The sequence below is a fragment of the Nycticebus coucang genome, chromosome 2 (assembly GCF_027406575.1).
Source record: "Nycticebus coucang isolate mNycCou1 chromosome 2, mNycCou1.pri, whole genome shotgun sequence".
In the NCBI taxonomy this organism is placed as follows: Eukaryota; Metazoa; Chordata; class Mammalia; order Primates; family Lorisidae; genus Nycticebus; species Nycticebus coucang.
Genome location: NC_069781.1, coordinates 51,698,677 through 51,715,653, shown reverse-complemented (window position 1 = coordinate 51,715,653; position 16,977 = coordinate 51,698,677). Strand labels below are relative to the sequence as shown.

Sequence of the window (16,977 nt, the reverse complement as noted above, 5' to 3'; positions counted from 1 at the left end):
CCAAATTGGCTTATAAATAAAGGTGTGCTCATAAATTAAGTAAATTACCACAAATGTTTTTCAAGTTTGTGTGAATTTACTAATCTTGTGTAAATAAGCTGGTTGTTTTATTGTAAAATAATTATTGGTAGAATACAAATAAAAGTTTTCAAAATTTTCAGTTGCAATTTTACCTGGGTTTACTGGTCTGTTTTATATTGTCTCTGATAGATTTTTTAAGGTGTCAGGGTTTAACACAAAGTTTATAGAACTGGAAACAAAATGATCTGTGTGATTTTTGATAAGTAAGATTAATTTAATATTGTTGGTTTAATGAAAACAGCTGAATCTTCTGAGTTACCAGCAGAAATGCTCATTTGTGTTTAAGTTTCTTACTTTGATGAACTTCTAATATTCACAGGCCATAAAAATGGTCACTAAAGCTGGCATTGTGGCTCACAGCTATAAACCCAGCTACTCAGGAGGCCGAGGCAGGAGGATTGCTTAAGCCCGGGAGTTGGAGATTGCTGTGAGCTATGATGATGTTACTGCTCTCTTAGCCTGGGAGACAGAGCAGTACCCTGTCCCAAGGGGAAAAAGAGTCAATAAGAATATAATTTAAAAGGTAAAATTATGACTTTGTCTAACATCTGAGTTTTCATAAGTAATCTAAGTAAACTGCTAAAATAAATAATTAGGTTCATGTGTATAAGTGCTTATAAATGCTTATGAAAACATGTAATGTGAAATGTTAAAGATAAATAATACTCATTAAATGTCTGTGTCATCTGCAAGTAACAGAAAAATTGTAAAATTTTTTGTGTCTAAAAATTATAAATGGTCGTCATCTATGAAATACTGATAGGTGATAATTCAAGACTTCTTCCTAGGTTTTCACTAAAATTTAAGGTTACTGAGAGCTTAAATTCTAATTAATAACATATAATTCTATATATGAAATATGCCAAAAATAGTAAGATTTGTCTTTGATAAAAATAACAGGTATGACAAATGTGATCTTTATGAAGAAAAAAGTAATTTTGTCTAATTTGGAAGTTATTTGAAGGTTGATTCACAAAATGGATTTGGAAAGAAAATAAAACAGCAAAAAAAGAAACCAGTAAGTAGGAAAAAGAGAAATGTGATGCCATAAATATAAAAAGACATTTTTGGTAAGGAAAGTTTAAAATAAAAGAGAATAATTCTCCATGAGAAAAGTTAGAGTCAAAGGGACCTGTTAATCAGAAAGCAAACCAGAAGATATTGAGTCAAAGCCCTCAGCCTCCTGAGTAGCTGGGCTTATAGCTGTGAGCCACAATGCCAGCTTTAGTGACCATTTTTATGGCCTGTGAATATTAGAAGTTCATCTGTTAAAGCAAACTGATGACCTGCAAGTGTGACTTAACCTGAACCTTGCATGGCCTTAGGTACAGTTCGCTGTTAGTCTGAATTCCAAGAGGAAGGAGGTATGTCCAATCTTCCTTGCCTTTGTGACTGAGAAGTCAGTTTTAAGGTTTTTTCTGGGGTTTCTTTGGTAAAAAGGGGGTCTATTCAGTTGGGTGAATGGCTTAGCTTTTATTTTTAGCTTACAATTCTGAGCTGAAAGTTTCAGGACTAAGACAGAGCTACTATAACTTCACTGTGGTACATTGCTTTAATGACTTCAGTTTTTCACCTCTCCCTCTATCCATGCTGTTTGCCTTGTAATTTAGCAGCACCTTTCTGTGACAGGTAAGACATACTTCCTTGCCCTTGAGTTCAGCCATCTGACTTTGGCCAGGTGGATGTTAGCAGATGTGTAGCAAGTGGAGTCTCGTTTAAAGAGTTGTGCAGTTAGAATGGTTAAGTCTCTGGGCTTTCACCATCACAATAAAAATTATATACCCAGAGTAGCCAGCTAATCCCAGGAGAAAGATGAGAAATAAGTACAGCTGAGCTTCCCCAACTAAGCTCCCCAGCCAACCCCCACCTAAAGCCTAGTTCTCAGGCAAACTATAGACACGTGAACGAGCCCAGCAGGACCTGGTCAACTCCCAAGTCTGTAACTACTGAACTAACGGCATTATTTTTGTTGTTGCTAGTTGCATAGCATTATTGTGACTACTTGTGGCTATGGTTAAACAATATGCACACTTTCTAGAACCCCTGTTTTTTGTGTGTGTGTGTGTTTTTTTTTTAGAGACAGTGTCACTTTGTTGTCCTCAGTAGAATGCTGTGGCATTACAGCTCACAGCAACCAGCAACCTCCAGCTGTTGGGCTTAGGCGATTCTCTTGCCCTGGCCTCCCAAGTAGCTGGGACTACAGGTGCCTGCCACAACACCCAGCTATTTTTTGGTTGCAGTTTGGCCGGGGCTGGGTTTGAACCCGCTACCCTCGGTAGGTATATGGGGCTGGCGCCCTATTCACTGAGCCACAGGCGCTGCCCTAGAACCTCTGTTCTTGTATTACTTACTCTGTTAGCAATAAGAAGTCTTCAAAACTAGTTTGATATTGTCAGTATTCACTGCATAGAAAAGAAAACTTCTAAGAAATCTTTTTTTTTTTTTTTTTTTTTTTTGAGACAGTCTCGCTCTGTCACCCTGGGCAGAGGGTACCATGGTACCATAACAGCTCATAGCAACCTACTGTTAGGCTCAAGTGATCCTCCTACCTCAGCTTCCCTAGCAGCTAGGACTACAAGTCCCCACCACAACACCTGGCTCATTTTTCTATTTTTAGTAGAGATAAGGCCTTACTCTTTTTTAGGCTGGTCTCAAATTTCTGAATTCAAGCAATCCTCATGCCTTGGCCTCCCAGAATGCTGGGATTAACAGCTGTGAGCCACCACTCCCAGCCCATTACAAGAAATATTGAGACCACTGCTAAAGCCATAGTATAAGTAGATGTGATTCTAACATGCTAACAGAAACACTTTAATTTAATGGTAAGTTTCTGTGGCATTATAAGGAAGAAATATAAGAATATTTTTTGATTCCAAACAAGCCTTTGCTGTTATTTTGATTGCAGCCTCATGTGAAACAAAGAAGTACAGGACCCAGCTAAGCTATGCCGAAATTCCCCAACCACAAAAAATTTGAGATAATACATGTATGTTGTTTTAAGCCACTAGGTTTTGGGGTAGTAAGCAGCAATTGATAACTATATCTATACAGAAGGGGTATAGGAATGCTTTACAGATACAAAGAAATTTGGGTACTTCATATTCTGGAGTAGCTTAGACACTTCAAAAAGTGAATGGTATTTTTAGAAGATGATGGATTGTTCTAGACTGAGAGCAAAACAATCACTAAATAACTAAATTCAATACATAAACCTTGGTTATGTTAGGTCCTTTTAAAACTAAAGTTATAAAGGCATTCTCAAGATGCGAACTAGATATTAAAGAAGGTACCAAGTTTGTTAAGTGTGATATTGTGGTTATAAAGAATGATCTTTAAAATGCTTTCATTCTTAGAAAATAAATATTGAAGTGTCTGTTATTTGTTTTGACAGAGAGCCTCCCTCTGTTACCCTGGGTAGTGCTGTAGCATCATCGTAGTTCACAGCAACCTCAAACTCTAGGACAGCAATTCTCAAAGTGTGGGTCTCCCCTTTGGGGGTTGAACGACCCTTTCACAGGGTTGCCTAAATACATCCTCCATATCAGATATTTACATTATGATTTGTAACAGTAACAAAATTATAGTTATGAAGTAGCAACGAAAATAATTTTATGGGTGGGGGTCACCACAACATGAGGAACTCTATTAAAGGGTTGCAGCATTAGGAAAGTTGAGAACCACTGCTCTAGGACTCAAGTGATCTTCACGCCTCAATCTCCCAAGTAGCTGGAAATACAGACATCTGCCACAATGCTTGGATAGTTTTTCTGTTTTCAAGAGACATGGGGTCTCACTCTTGCTCAGGCTGGTGTTGAATTCCTGAGCTCAGGCAATCCTCCTGCCTTGGCCTCCCAGTGGTAGGATTACAGGCATGAGCCACTGTACCTGGCCTGCAATTTATTTTTAAATAACTCCAGACTAGCACAGTGGCTCATGGCTGTAATCCCAGTAGTTTGGGAGGCTAAATTGGGAGGATGGCTTGAGGCCAAGACCAGCCTGGGCAACACAGTAAGACCCCCATCTCTAAAAATAAAATTAAAATTAGCTAGGCTTAGTGGCCCTTTCCTGTAGTCCCAGTTACTCAGAAGGCTGGAATGGGAGGATCACTTAAGCTCAGGAGTTTGAGGCTGCAGTGAGCTGTGATTGTGCCACTTCATTCTAGCCTGGGCAAGAGAGCGAGACCCTGTCTCTGGAAAAAAACAAAATCAAAGCCAAAACAGTACTTTTAAAAATGTACAACAGAACTCCTGTAAGTTGACCACCCAAAGGACTGTAACAATGTGGTCAACATACAGAGATAGTCAACATAAGGAAATTTGATGGAGTACATGTGCATGTCCAGTCTATGAAAATTAGGTCAACCTAAGGAGGTGGTAAATGTAATTTCAAAGAGAAGTATAACTATATAGAGAAATAAAGCAAATATGGCCAACATGTTAACAATTGTAGAATCTAGTTGGCAAGTCCATAATGTTCTCTGTACTTCTAACTTTGTTTTAATGTATGAACATTTTAATGAAAAAAGTGAAGGGAAACACATGGAAATGTGAAATGAAAAAAAGTCTTCAAAATTGAATTTATAATCATAAAATTATATTTATAACCACAAATATACCATAGAAAATATAATTTTCTACTGAAAAATATATTAGAAATCAGCATAATTAGAAAAAATAGATTAACATTTTCTAATCTCAAGACCTCTAGGGTGATGCATCACAAATGGTCCTCTAAGCATTTTATCATTTCCTCACAAAATAAGCATAAGATGCACAATGATAAATGCTAAAGAAACCTACCTCCCACTCTTATTCCCAAATTATTTTTGGAAAAAAATTGTTTTTAGCTGTGTTTCTTCCATTATTTAATATTATAGAAATTAAATTTCGTTACATTACTAATTAGTTATAAATTCAGCTAGTCATATAAAAAAATCACAATAATAACAAACACATCTAAAAAATGTAATGCCAGAGAGAAGATGGTAGTTCTGAAACATAATGATAACTTAGCTTTTTTGCAGGCAGTGAGGTTTCAAATGTAAAATAAAGTACATTGACTCCAAGAGTTGTACCACTGGAGGTGATTTGACAAAAACTGTGCATTAACTTGATCCACCAATTTTAATGTATAAAACATTCTCCTACAGACCTAGTAACTCTTGTGAGGTCTGTAATAGGCTGCTTGATAGCCCCATATTAGAAACAGCGTCAGTGGTGCAGGCCACATACACCAAGGCTGGCAGGTTCAAACCTGGCCTGGACCAGCTAAAACAACAAAGACAACTGCAACAACAAAAAAAAATGGCCGGGTGTTGTAGGGGGGGCCTGCAGTCCCAGCTACTTGGGAGGCTGAGGTTGCCCTTGGGACCCAGGGCAACAGCTTGAGACTCTGTTTCAAACAAACAAACAAAACAGCGTCACATAATAGTAAATGGACATTTATCTATATGAAGGGATATTTAATAAAGTAGAGGTATGTGTAGCAGATATTTAAGTTTAAAAATCAGATTATCAAAAAATGTGATGACACAATCCTTTTGAAAAAAATACATTTACATACCTATCGATATGCCACAAAATGTTAAGAATGGGTCTCACTAGATGGTGGCATTATAGGCAATATTTACTTGTCGGGTGAGATGTATGTTTTACTCTACTAACGTTTATCACTTTTATATTAAAAAAACATTAAAAGAATCATAGAAACTTTCTTTTTGAGACAAAAGTCTCACTTTACACCCTCTGTTCAATGCTGTAACATCATAGTTCACAGCAACCTCAAACTCAAGCAATCTTCTCACCTCAGCCTCCCAAGTAGCTGGGACTACAGGCATCCACCACAACACCCAGCTATTTTTTAGAGACAGGGGCTCACTCTTGCTCAGGCTTGTCTCAAGCTCCTGAGCATGAGGGATCAACCTGCCTTGGCCTCCCAGAGTGCTAGGATTACAGGCTTGAGCCACTGCACCTGGCAAAAAATTTAAATTTTTAAGAGAAGAAAATATTTAAAATATCATTAAACCGCTATTTAACATATTCAAGTGAGTGTTTTCCTTTTGCTAAGCTGTATTTTATAAATTTCTTCAATATGCATGAAGTAGTATAGTAAGTTGTTATAAAAAGACTTGCACAGGCCAGGTGCAGTGGCTCAAGTCTGTAATTCTAGCACTCTGGAAGGCCGAGGTGGGTAGATTCCCTGAGCTGACAAGTTCGAGACCAGCTTGAGCCAGAGCAAGACCTCGTCTTTAAAAATAGCCAGGCATTGTGGCGGGCACCTATAGTCCTAGCTACTCGGGAGGTTGAGGCAAGAGAATTGCTTAAGCCCAAGAGTTTGAGGTTGCTGTGAGCTATCACACCGTGGCACTCTACTAAGGGCGACAAAGTGAGACTCTGTCTCAAAAAAAAAGGAAAAGACTTGAAAAGTAGTAGGAAGCAAACAGTATTTACAATTTGCCACTCCTTAACATTTTCAAGAGTGAACTGATACTCCTAACCAAGATTCTATGTCCTATCATTGATTAGAGGTAGTTTCTCAAAATACTGTAAATTGTTGTTATAACTGCATGCTAGACCAGACATACTGACAAGAAAGCAGAGTATTATAATTAAACCAAGATGACCTGGGTTAAACTCTTAGTTTTGCAACTTAACTTTTACATAACCACCTAATCCCAATTCAACAAAAACATAAAGCACAGATACCTAACTAAACAAGCAAACAATATTCATCATTTAAGTACACACCAGGAAGTTGCAATTTAATACTTTTTTTTTCTTTTGAGACAGTTTCACCCTCTTAAGTGCTGTGGCATCAGCCTAGCTCACAGCAACCTCAAACTCTTGGGCTCAAGAGATCCTCCTGCCTCATCCTCCTGAGTAGCTGGGACTATAGGTGCCCCATTTGTTTTTTCTATTTTTAGTAGAAATGGGGTCTCACTCTTGGTCAGGCTGATTTCAAACTTCTGAGTTCAAGCAATCCTCCCACTCCGGCCTCCCAGAGTGTTAGGATTACAGGTATGAACCAATGTGCATGGCTTGCAGTTTAATAGTTTTCCTTGGATTACTCTAGATAAACAGAACTTTTTCTTGCTTTATTGGAGAATTGTACAATTTGGCATTGAGCCAGCAGACTCATAGTTGTTATTATATACTGAGAATGCTGTTACGTCCTCATGAAAAGCTCTCTCCTACTTTTAAAAAGAGGAATAGTTATATTTCTCTGAAGCAAGTGAGTTCTCTTAAACATAATAAATTGTATAATTGATAGGATGGTTTCTCCCTTGTGTTAGTTACTAGAATATTCAGAGATAAACCTATAACCTCCTCTCTAAAAAATGCAGCAGAGCATGTATTTTGAGTAGTTTACTATTAGCTGTACTTTTCTTATTTTTCCTCCTATGATTATCCTATTATCTTTACTTCTGAAAAGTGAGGTAATACTGCCACTTATTTAACACTTTTTTGAGGATTAAACGTCAAGGGATCTCCTACACTGCCTGGACCACATTGAGAGTTCATAAATACTAATTTCACATGACAGGCTTGAAATAACTTTGAACTTTGAAATAACATAGTGTGATGAGTACTTCCCTGCCTGATCGCCTGATAAAACTGAATATATTCCAAATTTCCTTCAAAATAGTAGAAATAACCAGAAGTAAAATGTCAAATATTAAAACTGGAACAAAAAATGAAGTTACCTGAAATAGTGAAGGGCAAAATAAACTGGCTCTAAGCCTGGAGACAATTTGCAGCTTACCTGTCTAACCTGACACATGCCTAAAATAGCTTACTAATTTTCTATTTCTTCACCTAAAAATGAGTCACCAAACATACTTTTGATTTACAAATGACAAATTATTTTACATCTTTGTAACATATTTATAATACAGATTCTTAAAATTTTAAGGTAGTTATCCTAATACAAGACCTTGAAACCTATCAGTGCTGTGAAAGAACCCAGCAATGAAACTAAGTGGAGAAGTTAAATGAAAGTTTGTCATATATAAGCAGTAGAAACAGGTTATGTAAATACAAATGCCTTTGTCTTCTTAGTGGCTAAGGTAAGGTAGAAATGCCACTGTTGTCATGTTGTTGATTACAGCTCTGTTTAAATATGCTTCTATACCCTTGAAAACTTAACTCACATTACACAGGAAAATCTCACAGTTCATCAGTGCAAAAATTTTATTTGGTTCCCTTCCCACGAATTTACAAGATCTGAAATTTTACTTAATCCACAGTATTCTTTTTCTTTCTTTTTTTTTTTTTTTAATCATCTGTTATCAGCCATGTAAAATGTGAGGGAAAAAAGACAATCTAAAATCTCAGGCCCATTTCCCCACCGTTACAGCAAATTTAGGATAAGTCTACAACATTCACTTACTTTAGCTGGTTCTGATACTGAGGCATACTTTTTTATTTGAGAATCAACACCTAAAGACTTGGCCAATTGTACAGCATTTGAATCGTCACTGATTAGTGTCCCAAGAGCCACAAGAAGTCTAAAAGTGGCTTCTAGGTCTTGTACAACTTCCAGGATTGTGCTAATTACTGACAAACATTGAGCTTTCCCTTCAATGTTGTGGTCTTTATGAAAACAAACAGAATAGTTCAGGGTCAAGGTAGCCAGAGCAATGTGAATGTTCTTATTGCTTGCTGATTTCAGTTCTATTGCATGGGATATCAATGATTCCCTCTGGGACATCATGAGCTTTTGTCCTGCCTGGCCAGCAAAACAATTGCAAAAAGTCCTGAGAGCAAGCAGCTGGTTTGCTGGCTTTCCTTTAGGGTTCAGAAGATTGATAAGGTGACTGCTGAGCTGAGCTCCTTCCTTTTCATTGCAGAAGTTCTCATTCACATTAGGATGTTTGATTGACAATCGAAGAATGTCAAGTGCAGGAAAGACAATATCTATTAAAAAGAAAAATTCATTAATGTTTATGAAAATCCAGAAAATTCCTTTTGACTAGTATTCAATTTTTCAGAATTTATTTTCCCACTACAAAATTAATACAAGATAACATGAAAAATCATGTGCCTACCTTAGAAAATGTAGGCATTTCTGAAATGTGTATTTATCTTTCATATTTATACAGACAGGATTTTTTGCTATACTATATGCTTTAAAAGTAAGGTAACTCTCAAGTAATGAAACAGCCTGAGACAAAGTGAGTATTCAATAATTAAGTGAATGAATGGGGTGGGGCCCTTGCTGTTAAATATTAAAAATCCTGTATTAAGACCAAAGAGTTGAACAGAGAAAGTTCTTTAAAGAAGAATTCCAGTTAACAAATGCTGATAGAATGCTTATAGGTTGGTGGGAGCTTTATAATCAAGGGTCAGGGCAGATACCATCTGAATGAATGCACTAGACAATCTTAGCATCACTAATGGTGAGGAAAATCTGACACTATGTGCTGAGTAATATAAAGACAGTACACAGCACCATTTATAAAGGATCTTCATCCCCAAACAACTACTGAACCAGAGTCTATAATAAATTGTAACAATAGACTTTTTTTAAAAAACAAGATACCACATTTTATGTATGTATGTATATATTTTTGAGACAGAGTCTCACTTTGTTGTCCCCACCACCACCACCACCACATAGAGTGTCATGGTGTCACAGCTCACAGCAACCTCAAACTTTTGGTCTCAAGTGATTGTCTAGCCTCAGCCTCCTGGGTAGCTGGGACTACAGTGCCTGCTACAACACCCGGCTATGTTTAGAGGTGGGGTCTCAACTGTCTCAGGCTAGTCTTAAACTCATAAGCTCAGATGATCCGCCCGCCTCGGCCTCTTGGAGTGCTACAGGTGTGAAACACCCTACAGGTGTGAAACACCGCGCCTGGCCACATTTCTTAAGTGATAAGCCAAATCCACAATGTGGGATATTTTGTAGTGAATTAAAATTTTCTTCAATCAATGAATGGCATTAAAAAATAATGGTGAGGAGACATTTTTGAGAAATGAAAAAAGCACAACTACATAACTAGAAAAAAATTCTTATAGCAAATGTTTATAGCTTAGGATTAACAAGTCACAAAGAGTTTCTTACATGGCATATAGGGGATCCACAAATGCTCCAAAACAGTGTACAAACTGGTACAAGTCTACAGGGATAATTATATTACCTTCAGATTCTCATAAGGCATGTGACCAAAATAAGATTATGAATTGCAGTGGCTGAGTGAGTGTAAAGTTTTTCACAATGAATCAGAGCTACCCAGGTTAATTTTTATTTAACCTAGAAACACCAATAATATTGAGAGAAATGAAAATAAACTTTTCGCTTTTTAGTTACATTTTGAACAGTATTTACCTTCCTGAAATGAAAATAAACTTCCTGCTTTTTAGTTATATTTTGAAGAGTCTTTATTTACCTTCTGGCCAGTTAATAGCTTTCCATAGAATCTGCAGTTGCTGTGCTGTGGGCTTTTCTGAAGAACTATTACATATTAGAGACAGTATCTTTTCAAGAAGTATCAAATCATCTTCAGTTAACTTCTTCTCATCAAGTGCAGTTCCATTAAGTTCCTTCAGTTTACCTAGAACCCAACACCAAACCTTCAAAATTTCCTAACTGTAATTAGCCAGGTAATTCATAAATGTCAATTTTTTCAATAAGGTTTGAAAAATTTACTCTCCTGTATGCCATGAGAAATAGAGTTTTCTTAGCAATTATCAAAAACTACAAAGTAAGGATAAGGCTTGTGAGTATTTTTAAGCTAAGCACAATGTGGAAAAGTTACTATGATTATTTTTATTTTATTTTTTATTTTCTAAGACCTTCTGAAACTTCCTGCTTTGAATAAATTTCTAAACTATGTCATATTTATAATCCTTTTGAATAGTTTCCAAGAAATATGTCATATATACCCCAGTATAATTCAATCTATTTTCCAGAATGAGAAAATTCATGACATTTTACCCAACTTATATAAATTTCTACTGCTAAGAAAAAAATCAAATTAAATACCTACTAATAATTTCTGTATCTTCAATATCAGTGTCTTTGTCATCACTAATACTACTTTGAGTCATTGTGTTGCTACAAAAATCTTTAACAAAAAAATAAAACAAACAAACTCCGAATTCTCATCACAAAGATTTAGGAAGATAAGTTCTCTAAATATATAATTTTTTTTGTATTAATTAATTAATTAATTTTTTCTTTAGAGACAAGAGTCTCACTTTATTGCACTCGGTAGAGTGTTATGGCATCACAGCTCACAGCAACCTCTAGCTCTTAAGCTTAGGCAATTCTCTTACCTCAGCCTCCCGAGTAGCTGAGACTACAGGCACCCACCACAACGCCCAGCTATTTTTTTGTTGCAGTTTGGCCGGGGCTGGGTTCAAACCCACCACCCTCGGTAATTGGGGCGGGCATCCTACTCACTGAGCCACAGGCGCCACCCTGAATATACAATTTTTAATCAATCATAAATGTAAACTTGGGACCTGTTTCTCTACTTAGTCATTAAAAATTAACACTAATAGGGCGGTGCCTGTGGCTCAAGGAGTAGGGTGCCGGTCCCATATGCCGGAGGTGGTGGGTTCAAACCCAGCCCCGGCCAAAAACCACAAAAAAAAAAAAAAAAAAAAAATTAACACTAATAAACTATTAAAAACTAAGTTGATAAATGAATGCAAAAATCAAGAAACCTCTTAGATTTATACAAGAGTTTAACAAAGTCTAAAATTGTGCATAAACTTCTTTATTGTTCCAAGTAAGGCAATTAAGAAATATGAGTGATTTCCATGAAGATAACATGAATGATAATATTGACCAAAAAAACCCCTGCCTTATACTCAGGTATGTATTCTGTAATATCTCAATTAACTGTCACTATGATCTTTAGGGCAAATAGAGCTAGAAGTACTCTTAGTCCAAAAAACCCCTGTCATTTTGAGAATTGCAAATTAATGGAAAAGACTATCAAAGTCAATAAAACAGTTTTATTTTTAATGGGCAATTTAAAACAGCCCTTTATTATTTGTAAGGGTTATTGATTCTTTCAAAGATAAGAACTTTGTTTTTAATTTATTTTTGAGACAGAGCCTCATTTTGTCACCCTCAGTACAGTACCATGGAGCCATAGCTCACAGCAACCTCAAACTCTTGGGCTCAAGGGATTCTCTTGCCTCAGCCTACCTACTGGGACTATAGGTACCTGCCACAATGCCTAGCTATTTTTTAGAGACAGGGTCTCACACTTGCTCAGGCTGGTCTCAAACCTGTGAGCTTAGGCAATTCACCCACCTTGGCCTCCCAGATTGCTAGGATTATAGGCGTGAGCCACCATGCCAGGCCTAAAGGTAACATCTTTATCTTTAGTTTTCAAATGTTTTACTCATTCATTTTCATTAATTTGTTTTTCTAAAAACGTTTAGAGCTTAGAGGAGTGAAATTTACATTTTCCCCCTTTAATTTTCTTCTCATTAAAGTCATCATAAAGCATTTACCTTCTATATGTATAAGACTTCTTTTTTTATTTCAGATTAATATGAGGGAACAAATGATAAGGTCACAATGTTTGCATTTGTTAGGTAAGGTCACAGTTGTAGTTGTGCCTTTCACCCAGGAGGTGTCTCATATACCCTTATATTGTGCCCATTAGTTGAGAACACATCAATCTCCCTCCCTCCTTGCTTCTCCCTTCCCAAACTTGAATTAAACTGAGTTTTTTTCTTGTGCGTATGTGTGTACTAGTTTGTCTACTGGCTTCATATTACTATTGAATACAATGGATACCTGCTTTTCCATCCTTGTGATACTTTACTAAAGAGAAGGTTCTCAACTCTATCCTATATAACACTTCTTACAAAGTATTAAGGATCCATTACCAGATTGTATATTTGTGGCTGACGGAGGTATTTAATACCACAGTAGGAATCTCTATTTATAGTAGGTTCCCAGTTCCTGACACAACAGGAAGATAAAGCCTTGGGGACATCTCAGTCTGTGGGTAGATGAGAAAATTAAATAATTAAACAGACTTACCTAATATTTGTGTAGGATTTGCTTGGTCAAAAGTAACAGCCTCTTTTTTAGGGAAATAAATATTCACTGTTTTAGATGTAGCGGATCGGTAGGCACTATTCCCTATTTACGGATTAGAAAATGAAAATCATAAGAAATGAACAAAATGAGATTTTTTTTTCAACTGTATGACTTTGTTTTCACAATTATTGAAATTGTGACCTCTCAGTGCATGCAATATAATAACAAGCAACCTTGGGGGTGAGGGGGTAGGGGACAGAAATCCCCTAAGACTTTGTATTGTCTCTCTTTTAAATTGTTGTTCTTGCAAAGACAGTGTCTTGGTATGTTGCCCAGGCTGGTTTTGAACTCTTGGCCTCAAGTATTACTCCCACCATAGCCTCCCCAAAAGCTGTGATTACAGATATATGGTACCATGTCCAGCCAATGTATATTCATTGATATAATAACTTGAGTTATAGCGATGGAAACTTAAATGTAGAACAAGTCCTTTCCATCTCCTATTTACTTTTCTGTTTTGAAGATTCAATCTAAATTATAAATTTTTAAAATTAAAGAATGTAATTGTGAAATTTCCCCTTCCTATCTTCTCTAAAGCATATTGATCTCTCCTATCTCATTTTTTTTATTGCTTCTTCCAAATAATGTAGTAGGCTTTGATATTTTCTGTAATCATCTTCTATATCATCTTTATAAATTCCACCAAGTTGTAAATTCCTGAAGGGCAAGGGACTTAGTTTTTTATACTTTTTACATTAACATATTGTAATAACCAAAACTCAATATGTGGTAATAAACAAAAAACCAGCATTTGATGAAAATTCAGCAATACTCATCTTCAACTCAAGCATAATCTAAATCTAACCTATAGTATTTATGTTATTATTTTATTTTATATTTTGAGACAGAGTCTCACTCTTTTGCCCTGGGTAGAGTGCTGTGGCATCACAGCTCACACCGACCTCAAACTCTTGGGCTTGAGCAATCCTGTTGCCTCAGCCTCCCACGTAGCTGGGACTACAAGTGCCTACCACAATAGTTTTTCTATTTTTAGTAGAGATGGGGTTTCACTTTTGCTCAGGCTGGTCTTGAACTCCTAAGCTCAAGCAATACACCTGCCTCAGCCTCCCAGACTGCTAGGATTACAGGCATGAGCCACCGTACCCGGCCTAACCTATAGTTTAAATCTTAATTAATTTTAACTCCATTTTTTATCCTAACATAAATTAAGGTGTTTTGCAAAAATACTAATAAAAGATTTATTTTAATATTCGAGTATATTGACAAGAAAAGGTGACGGTAAAGATGAAATAAGTAAGCAGTATATGTAATTATATACTTCTATATAAAGTATAGAATGTTCCCTGACATGATCAAAAATGACATATACAGATACTGCCTATACTCCTGGTCACTATAGTCTAATTGTGGTAAAATTGAAATGTTAATGAGGTATCATCCAAACAATTAAGTACAATGCATGCACATTTTGCTGAAGGGAAAATGTAGGACAAAATGAGAGTGGGTGATCTAGCAAAGGATGTGAGTTTTTAGAAAAGTTTCACTTAATTCATTTAATAAACACTGTGCTATATTAAATTAAAAATGGGGGGGACAAACAATAATTTTAAATAACAAAAGGCATAAGTATTCCAAAAGAGAACAGTGAGGTCAAAGCTCCCAAGGCAGAAAAAGAGCATGGCTCACAAACTGAAACAGGCCAGTATGGCCAGACAGATCAAAAGCAGAGAAAAATGTGAAATGAGGCAAAAGAAAATACTCTGTGGGAAACCGTGGAAGGATTTTTAATCAAGGGGGGGTACATAAACAGACTAAAATGTAAAAAAGCATTGTTACATGTTATACTTAATATTGTTAACAAATGTTACTTTTGCAATTGAAAATAGCTTATAAAAACCATGTGTCAATGGCTCAGCACCAGTAGCTCAGTGAGTAGGGTGCTGGCCACATACACCAAAGGTGGTGTGTTTGGACCCGGGCCTGCTAAACAACAGTGGCAACTGCAACCAAAAAAATAGGCATTGTGGTGGGCGCCTGTAGTCCCAGCTATTCAGGAGGCTGACGCAAGAGAATCACTTAAGCCCAAGAGTTGGAGGTTGCTGTGAGCTGTGAGGGCAGCTCTACTGAGGGCAATGTAGTGAGACTCTGTCTCAAAAAAAAAAACATGTGTCAAGTTAGTCCTTAAGTAGAATGGTGGTAGGCTGGGCACAGTTGCTCATGCCTGTAACCTGACACTTTAGGAAGACAAAGTGGGAGGATCACATGAGGCCAGGAGTTACAGACAAGCTTAGGCAACACAGCAAGACCCCATCTTTACAAAAAATTCAAAAATTAGCCAGGTGTAGCGACACACACTATAATTCTAGCTACTTGGAAGCTGGGGCAGGAAGATCACTAAAAAGCTTTGGAGACTGAGTCTGCAGTTAGTTATGTGATATCACTGTACTCTAGCCTGGGCATCAGAGGGAGACCCTGTTTCCAAAAAAACCCAAAAAGAGTAGAGTGGTAAGCTGAATGGTGTTTGGTGTTTACTTTATCATGCTGAATAAGGTGTTACTCAAATTCTCTTGTATGTATCACATTAAACATAAAATAATAATAAAATAGAGAAAAATATATGTTTTTTTTTTTTTGGCCAGGGCTGGGTTTGAACCCGCCACCTCCGGCATATGGGACCGGCACCCTACTCCTTGAGCCACAGGCGCCGCCCGAGAAAAATACATGTTAAGAGATCTATCCGGCCACGCATGGTAGCTCACAACTGTAATCCCAACACTCTGGGAGGTTGAGGCAGGTGGATCACTTGAGCTCGGCAATTCGAGACTAGCCTGAGCAAGAGTGAGACCTTGACATTTCAAATCTATTACGAGTATAAATGTCTGACCACAACAAATAAGTGAGGTGATGGTTATGTTAATCAGTTTGGTATAAGCATTCCATATTGTATATCAAATCAGCACACTATACCCCATCAATGTACATAGTTATGATTTAATAAAAAAAAAAAAAAAACAGAGAAATTATTGCCAGCCATTGTGGCAGGAACCTGTAGTCTCAGTTACTCAGGAGGCTGAGGGAAGGGGATCACGTGAGCCCAAGAGTTTGAGGCTGTTGTGAGCTAGGATGCCAGGGTACTCTACCCAGGGCATAGACTGAGACTGTGTCTCAAGGGGAAAAAAAGAGAAAGATATCTATCACATGATCACACATGAAAGAGATGAACCACAAATTTAGCTCTATGTTTACTGGCAATGGAGAAGAAAACATGCTTGCATATATTCAATGAACAAATAAGGTATGTCAATCTGTAGGCAAGTTACTAAGGATAAAAAAACAAACCAAAACAAATTGATGCTTGGGAGAAGGCAAACTGTTCCAATCCTAAAACATAAAAGTTGAATTCTTTTCTGATTCTCTCTCTCCTTTTTTTTGTTTTTGGAGACAAAGTCTCACTTTCTCGCCCTGGGTAAAGTGTTGTGGCATCATAGCTCATATCAATCTCAATTGATATGAGTTCACCTCAAGCAGTTCTCTCACCTCAGCCTCCCAGGTAGCTGGGACTACAGAAGCCCACCACAATGCCAGGCTTTTTTTTTTTTTTTTTTTTAGAGAGACAAGGTCTGACTGTTGCTCAGGCTGCTCTTCAACTCCTGAGCTCAGGCAATCCACCTGCCTCAGCCTCCCAGAGTGCTAGGATTATGGACATGAGCCACAGTCCTCACCGCTCCTTTTTTTTTTTTTTTAAAGAGATAGGGTCTCGGTTTTTGCCCAGGCTGGAATGCAGTGGCTACTCACAGGTGTAATCACTAGAGGCACACTTTACCGTAAAATAAAGGGAGGAATAAACAGATTTTGTAAAGGTAG

At 37.1% G+C, this 16,977-nt stretch overlaps 2 protein-coding genes across 4 annotated transcripts in view; one reads left to right on the top strand and one right to left on the bottom strand.

Annotated features, from left to right (window-relative positions):
• Positions 1-16,977, top strand: part of IFT74 (intraflagellar transport 74) — a 164,128-nt gene that overhangs the window by 6,686 nt on the left and 140,465 nt on the right. The gene's annotated exons all lie outside the window — the stretch shown is intronic.
• PLAA (phospholipase A2 activating protein) overlaps positions 8,253-16,977 on the bottom strand; it is a 40,213-nt gene continuing 31,488 nt past the window's right edge. For all 3 annotated transcript variants that reach the window (XM_053571090.1, XM_053571097.1, XM_053571108.1), the window contains 3 exons: positions 13,093-13,194; positions 10,472-10,636; positions 8,253-8,996 (listed from right to left, as the gene is read on the bottom strand). In XM_053571090.1, coding sequence (XP_053427065.1) covers positions 8,431-8,996; positions 10,472-10,636; positions 13,093-13,194 — 833 coding nt within the window. In that variant the 3' untranslated portion in view covers positions 8,253-8,430. The remainder of the gene's footprint in view (positions 8,997-10,471; positions 10,637-13,092; positions 13,195-16,977) is intronic.